Source organism: Eulemur rufifrons, chromosome 16 (genome assembly GCF_041146395.1).
Source record: "Eulemur rufifrons isolate Redbay chromosome 16, OSU_ERuf_1, whole genome shotgun sequence".
NCBI lineage: Eukaryota > Metazoa > Chordata > Mammalia > Primates > Lemuridae > Eulemur > Eulemur rufifrons.
The window spans coordinates 43908500-43915963 of record NC_090998.1 but is presented as its reverse complement, the minus strand read 5'-3'; the positions used below and the strand labels follow the sequence as shown (position 1 = coordinate 43915963).

The 7464-nt window shown below is 47.6% G+C and overlaps 1 protein-coding gene across 4 annotated transcripts; it reads right to left on the bottom strand.

Moving 5' to 3' along the window:
• Positions 1 to 1004: 1004 nt before the first annotated feature.
• CDK2 (cyclin dependent kinase 2) lies at positions 1005 to 7000 on the bottom strand. 4 transcript variants are annotated; one of them, XM_069489614.1, is made up of 8 exons: positions 6693 to 7000; positions 5912 to 5989; positions 5681 to 5801; positions 4865 to 5035; positions 3943 to 4044; positions 3075 to 3218; positions 2566 to 2769; positions 1210 to 2284 (listed from the first exon to the last, which is right to left on the bottom strand). In XM_069489614.1, the coding sequence occupies exons 1-8, from the start codon at positions 6806 to 6808 to the stop codon at positions 2180 to 2182; spliced, it is 1041 nt and encodes a 346-aa protein (XP_069345715.1). In that variant the 5' UTR covers positions 6809 to 7000; the 3' UTR covers positions 1210 to 2179. The 4 variants fall into 4 exon arrangements, with proteins under 4 accessions (XP_069345716.1, XP_069345717.1, XP_069345718.1 ...); XM_069489615.1 differs by lacking the exon at positions 3075 to 3218 and having other exon boundaries at positions 1005 to 2284; XM_069489616.1 differs by lacking the exons at positions 3075 to 3218; positions 3943 to 4044 and having other exon boundaries at positions 1005 to 2284.
• Between the last annotated feature and the right edge of the window lie 464 nt (positions 7001 to 7464).

The following is a 7464-nucleotide window of genomic DNA, read 5'->3' as shown; positions in this document are numbered from 1 at the left end:
CAATAGATGGAGAGAGAGCTTGAAGATGGATGAGGTGAGAGGCCATTAAAAAGCGAGCTCCCGGAGACAGGGGGCGGTACACCATTGACAGGCGTATGTATCAACCAATAAAATCTCGACACCCCATGACCCCCGCCTTTTGACTCATAAACATCTAATCAGGTGAGTGATGGAGGCGGGTCAAACTGAAACTTTAGCCAGTACTGCAGAAATTCGGGACTTGACTGGCAGGCAAGGCGGGGTTGAAATAAGTCTTTGGAAGGCCGATACGGACCTTTGCCCCTCCCCCTGGATTTGGCGGGGGCTGCTTCTAGTGCCCCGCCCTCCATGACAGATTTGCGGGCATAAAGGGAAATACCTCTCCTAAGGATCCGGAGCCTGGGATTTTAAGTAGCCCTTACGTCAGTGCTTCCTCCTTTTAGTGAGGCTTCAGAGGACAGGAGTTTTTCGGGTGGCCCGCGGGCGGTCTGAGGTGTTTCTTGGTGAAGTGAGACAATGGGAACTACAAAAAGTGGTAGCTTGGAGACGCTTTAGCTCTTCATAATAATTTTTAATAGACAATTGGTAGTTTCTGAATCGTATGTAAATATGAGTAAAAGAATCTTCAGAAAACTTTGTTGTTTGTGATATGCAACAAAAAGGAAAATCAGCGAGCTTACTGTGAAATGAACCCTTTCTAACACTGAAATTCTGTAACTGTTGCTTTCTATGCATGTGTACATGGGGTGCGTATCTGTGCGTGTTGGTTGGGGGCCTGGGGACGTGCTGGTGTGTGGGGAAAGTGAAGTAGGAAATACATAGGCTTCTGTTTCCTGAGCCATAAAATGGGGATAGTAATACCCACTTTGCTCACCCTCAGCACTAACCAAAATGAGATGGGGTGGGTAGCTCTGCAGAGATAGGGATTAGGAAAAGAGGGGTCAGAAATCAATTATCACATATACACATTCATATTCTCTCTCACACCATTCTTTCAATAAATAAATAAAAGGAGGAAAGACATAAACTATAAAACTAGGAACATTGTTTTAATGAATTACAAACTAAATTACAAATAATGTTAATAGCAAGAGCACTCAAGGACGGGTGGGAGAGAGAGACAAAATCATAAAAGGAAAAAAATACTTTTTTTTTTTTTAACATTTGTGTTACAAAACCCCATGGTGTACATGGCAACAAATCTACCCACTCTGACAAAAAAAAAAAAAAAAAAAATCACTATAACCTGAAATATAAATATAATTGTTCATCCTTCTTTTAAAGAAATATTTTTCCCAATGTTTCACTCAGTCACAGCCCTGAAAAATGTCAGCATTCTCAAAATGATGCCTAAACCCTAACTTCCACTCCTATGGGGTAGGGGGTGGCCTTCAGAGGAAGATGGGAGCAGGGATTCCTGGCAACTGAAGAACTAAGAATCCTAAAAGGAAGAAAAAAATTCAAACATCTCTCACCTGCCTCATAAGGCTGAGGTGAAGCAATAGATTGGAGTGAAGCACAGTCCCTGTCCCATAGCCTCCCCAACCCCTTTTGCCCGTAGGAGGGACATACAAGGCGATGGGGGCAATCATTTCTTCTGTAGCCCCACTGGGGCTGAGTCTTGAGTCTGCCAGCCTATTAGGTGAGGTGAAACATCAAAACTAAGGTATAAACTGATTGGATCTATTTTTTAAACCTAATTCTTTAAAACAGACCCTCCACATTTTATTTTGCTTGGTTCTCAAAAGTTCCAACTTAGCCCTCTGCTATCAGTTGGCCTTTACAAAAACAGTGGCAGCAGGAGGCTTGGCGCCCCTGACATCCCCAAACACAGGAAATAATAATTATGGGGCATTCAGAGATTAGGATTGCAAACCAAATGTGGGGGGAGAATACTCAGCTTTGTTTTGTTTTGTTTTTTAATACCAGCCCTCCTCAGCAGTGACTTAAGAGGAGAGGGAGAGGGTGGTGAAGTCTGACTTAAGTGCATCTAATACAAAAATTTTCTTTCATTTTCACCTATTCCTCCCTTCCACTCTTGTTTTCCCAGAGTTGGTTGGCCAAGAAAGGAAGGTGAGTGTTTAAGGCAGCCAGATGAGATCACAGGGCCAACCTGAGTTCAAACAGCCCAGAGCCAAGCCAGGTCAAGCCCACCATGGAGGAGAGGGTGAGATTGGGGGTAGGGGTTTAGAGAAGGACATCAGAGCCGAAGGTGGGGTACTGGCTTGGTCACATCCTGGAAGAAAGGGTGAGTCAGAGCTGCCTTTGCCGAAATCCGCTTGTTGGGGTCATAGTGCAGCATTTGCTGGAGGAAGAGATGTATGCTGACTTCAATGATGTGATAGTGGACTAAATGGGCAGCAGGTGTTCCCAGAAATCAGGAAACCACAACTTCTTCTACCCAAGGCAGAGTTCTCACTTCCCTCCTCCCATATCTGAACCAGCACACCAAAAGGGAGAGAAGGAGGGACTAGGGAAACAAAACACTGAGACCAGAGTTCCTGGTCTTATCCTTCCTTCATCCTGGAAAAGCCCTTCCCTGGGGGAATAAATGAGGGGAAATAGGCGCCCACTCCCCACTCTCACCGATAACAAGCTCCGTCCATCTTCATCCAGGGGAGGTACAACTTTACTAAAATCTTGCCGGGCCCACTTGGGGAAACTTGGCTTATAATCAGGCATAGAAGTAACTCCTGGCCAAACCACCTCATCTGGGGTCCCCAGAGTCCGAAAGATCCGGAAGAGTTGGTCAATCTCAGAATCACCAGGGAATAGGGCCCTGCGGGTCACCTGAAAATGGGGAAAGAGGAAAGGCCAAGACCCACGTTGACGTCAGTCAAAACTGTCCCATGTACAAAGGAGGTTCCCACAGGCAGTGGAAGGTCAGCAGGGCCCCATGACTCCCTCCCCAGGGCCTTTTTCATAGGGTCAGTCACACAGAGCCTGAGACAATGAAGTCCCTTCATCTGTCTCCTCGCCCCCTCCTTCCTTCCCCCAACCATGGCTTTGCAGATCCCCAAGGCTGGGTGGGGCTGGGAGAGGGTGAATGTCTGGGGTGCCACTGACATGTAGCAAAGGGATCCCAAGCCACTCACGGGGTGTGGGGTAGACACTGCGGTCATCCCCCCTCCTTGTGATGCAGCCACTTCTAGATAGGAGCACAGCGGGCAGAGACTGTGTCTTCCATTTCTTCTGTGTTCCCCACAGCACCTAGCATGGTGCTGGGTACACACTAGGTGCTTAACAAATATTTTTTGATGAATTGAGAGAGGAATATGGGCAATTGTAAGGTAATGCACTAGGGGATAAATGTACGTTATATATATGTGTGTGTGTATATACATATATATATATATGTATATATGGGCTAATGGTCTCCAAGTCCCCAGTTACAACTCAGATAAAGGACCATAAAACATGTTGCTGACTTGATTTGAAGACTCAGCCTACTGCACTGTTGTATTAAAGGGGATGGGAGCTCCCACATAAGGCTGGGCCTCAAGGATCCTTCAATCTGAAAAGCCAGAGGTTGAGGGGGGACATAATCTAAGCCTGTAGTTTAAAAGAAGGGTATGGATAAAGTGACTGCAGTTGGCTTCACTGCAATCCTGGCACCCTACAATAAGGTCTACAAATCTTGAAATGAAGGCCTGAAATGAAGGAGACATTAAATAGAACTCAATCTCCCAAATATATGCAGACTGAAGTTAAAACATATGCAGAAATGATTCAGCTCATTTCAGGAATAAGAGATATATTATACATACTAAGACTGTTTGAGGGCATCCTAACATGTGGTTGATATCAGAGGCAACAGTCCCATCCTTCCCCACCACCCCCTGGTGCTACTCTAGAGAGAGAGCCCTGTGATGGAAGGGCCATAGATCTGGGCCAAGAAACAGTTCTGCTGTTCTTGGATGTGGGGAGGAGTGGGCTGGGTGGAACTTGGGCAAGCCTCCATACCATCTCAGCAAAGATGCAGCCCAGGCTCCAGATGTCCACGGCCGTGGAGTAGTATTTGCAGCCCAGGAGGATTTCTGGTGCTCGGTACCACAGGGTCACCACCTGGGGGACAAGAATAGGAAGGGGAGGGGTGGTTTATAGGGCATAGAGATTCCCATATCTCAGCTCCTCAATACTACTCTGCTAACTCTCAGGCTCTTAATAGTTTCCTTGCTTCCATCCTTCCCCTCCCTCTGATTTCCCCTAACAGAAATGACTATACACAGCTGGACACAGTGGCTTACGCCATAATCCCAGCACTTTGGGAGGTTGAGGCAGGATGATCACTTGAGCCCAGGAGTTCAAGACCAGCCTGGGAAACACGCCATCTCTACAAAAACATTCTTTAAAAATTAGTTGGGCATGGTGGCAGGTGCCTGTAGTCCCAGCTGCTTGGGAGGCTGAGGTAGGAGGATTACTTGAGCCCAGGAGTTCAAGGCTGCAGTGAGCTATGATCAAGCCACTGTATTCTGTCCTGAGTGACAGAGCAAGACCCTGTCTCTTAAAAAAAAAAAAAGAAAGAAAGAAAGAAAAAGAAATGGCTACACACAACTTCTTAGCTCAGAGTTAGCATAGTACATGTCACTGCAGACCACATTTCCAAACCCTCAGTTTGGGATCTTCCTGGAAAACTTGAGACAAATGATCATAATTTTAATGGTATGCCATTCAGCTGTCCTGGCTTGGTATCTAAGTCCAGTTAGCCCCACAGTATGAATTCTGTGCATACCCTAAGACTCCTTAGGGTGTCAGAGATTCTTTCCATCTACTAAAAGAGAAAATGTTGTCCAGATATCCTTAGTAACTTTATGAATGCCCTTGTGAACACCTCCTGGGGAAGCTCAGAGAAGAAATGTACAGAGGGACTTATAGAGGGACTCACCTCATGGGTGTAAGTACGAACAGGGACTCCAAAGGCTCTGGCTAGTCCAAAGTCTGCTAGCTTGATAGCCCCCTCTGCGTTGATAAGCAGATTCTGAGGCTTAAGATCTCGGTGCAGGACCCGATGAGAATGGCAGAAAGCTAGGCCCTGGAGCAGCTGGAATAGATAGCTCTGACAAGGGAGAGAGAGAGGACTGTGTTTCTCCACAGTGAGCGGATTAGGTTTGCTCTGTGCCCCCAAAGCTCTACTAAAGCATTACTATGTTGGATTAGAATACATGTTTATAAGCTATTTCTCCCATTGAACTGGCAGCCCAGTGAGGATAAGGACCAAATCTTGTTCAGTTTTGTATCCTTTTTGCATATCCTGTGCCTAGCACATTGAAGGCGTTCAATAAATGTGCATTGAATAAATGTTTCTTGATAGATTGAAAGTAGCTCTGAGAATGAAGAATCCAGCCCTAAAACAGACAACAGAGACAGGCTAGTTTCCCCACCAACAGGTGGAAGGGCTTTTTGGAAGAATCTACCAAGTGCTCTCAAAACTCGTTTACCTGAGTTTCATCTGACCTCCCACCTAAACTGCTAGATTGACTCACTAGAGTTTCAACTTTGATTCTTCAGCCCAACCCTAGGGTTAATGAGTATAATGAGCAGGGAAAGAGACACAAAAGAAAGGTGTGTGTGTGTGTGTGTGCTTGTGCAGGGGGCTGAGGGCTGGGAAGGAGGCCAAGATCACAAATTATGGCCCTGAACTGACTGCCTCCAGTACCCCAAGACATGCCCATGTTGGGGAGGAGCTGATGAGAAGAATTACCTTGATGAGGGGAAGAGGAATGCCAGTGAGAGCAGAGGCATCCATGAATTTCTTGAGATCTTGGTGTAGAAATTCAAAAACCAGGTAGAGTTTATTTTCTGTATGGATGACATCCAGCAGCCTAGGGAAGGGGAGGTCCGGGAAATGGAGGTGAGGGAGAGAAATGCCCCCATTATACAGACACAACTCACCCTCCTTTCCTATCAGATCACCTCCCAGGCACACACTTACTTGACAATATTAGGGTGGTTAAGCTCCTTAAGCAGAGAGATTTCTCGGATAGCAGTACTGGGTACACCCTCAGTCTCACTTGGAGAGGTTGGGAAAGAAGAGATGAGAATATGGTTACAAATATTCCTTTTCCCCAAGCCCAGTCATTCTTTCCCCTCAAGGAGACACCATCCCAACATCCCCTAGGAAAATGAGAGAAGAGAAAGTGTCCTGTAAGGAGTTAATTCTTGGGTCGTCAGGGTGTGGCTTTTGGAGACATTAAGGTCTTTATTTCCTTTTTTCCCATAGGTAGGTAAGTAAAGCCTCCTGGTGAAGGTTAAGCAGAGAGCAGGTAAAAGACAAAAAATGTGGGAGAGAGACCAGTGGGGCCAGTGAGGTTTAACTGCCATTCTCTTGAAAGAGAGAATTCTAAGATGAGGATGGGGTTGGGGCAGTGAGGAGGGCTCTTCATTCAGAAAGGTGCTCTTCACCGGTTCCCACATAACCTAACTTCGTGGAGAGTCCTGGACCTTATCCCAGAGGCCTCCTTTCTCTTCCTGAGTCTCTGGTTGCATATTTGGGGGCATCATCCAGCTCAGTTCGGGAAGAAAGTTTTCCATGGATTCTACACAATCTTATACTTTCCCTAGGGAAACCCTCTACTGTCCCCCAACCCAACTCTCCACTTCAAAAGAAGTCCCTCCCTGCTCTCTTCCGGTCCCTGGACTGCTACCCGCCTGTTGGGGTGGGAGGACAGTCAAGGAGCTCCCCAGCTGGAGTCCCGGGTATAGAAGCCACTCACGTGTCCAGGCGGATTTTCTTAAGCGCTACCACTTCTCCAGTCAACTTGTTTCTGGCCTTGTACACAACTCCGTACGTGCCCTCTCCGATCTTTTCCACCTTTTGGAAGTTCTCCATGAAGCGCAAGCGAGTCGGGTCAGCCCGGCCCTGGAGCGGGGGCCCGGGAACCCTGCAGAAAGCGGGCCCCGGCTCTCGGGGGCCAAGGAGGGGGAAAGAGGGCCCAGCACCTTGGCCCCAGGTCGCGATGGAACGCAGTGTATCTCTCGCTCTGGTCAATTTGTCCAACTTGAAACAATGTTGCCGCCTGCCCCCCAGTTCCCGACCTCCACCAGAGGCTCCTCCCCTCCTTCCCGCGTTTCCATGACCCCGCCCCCAGGCCTTCCTATTGGCCAACGTAGCCGGGGGCGGGGCGATCGCCTCGCTCCCCGCCGCCAGTGACCCCGCCCCGTGCAAGTTTGGTTCTGAGGGGCAAGACAAGTTTCTTTCTCCGTGGGGCAGCTGAAAACCTTTTCCTAAGTATCTGCTTTGGGTTCGACTTTCCTACCCGTGTCTCTAGTCTGCAGGAGTTCCCTGATCTCTAACTCTATTTTCACCACCACCCCTGGGGAAAATGGGTACTTACCTAAGATTAAATTCCACCTGGCCCAGGGAGTCTCATTGTAAAGGATTCCCCGACCTCTGAGAAGTGTTGCCTCAGCCTCTCAGCCTACTCCAATGCTGTCTCTCTCTGGTTTTGGATGCAAGTTCTGTTTCTGTCTTTTTAATAAGTTCCC

Coding starts and splice junctions, on each gene's coding strand:
- CDK2 (XM_069489614.1), bottom strand. CDS start 6,808: ATGGAGAACTTCCAAAAGGTGGAAAAGATCGGAGAGGGCACGTACGGA. Junction 5,036..5,680: donor TTCCTCTTCCCCTCATCAAG/GTAATTCTTCTC, acceptor CTCCCTTGTCAG/AGCTATCTATTCCAGCTGCT. Junction 3,219..3,942: donor GCTGCATCTTTGCTGAGATG/GTATGGAGGCTT, acceptor ATATTTGTTAAG/CACCTAGTGTGTACCCAGCA.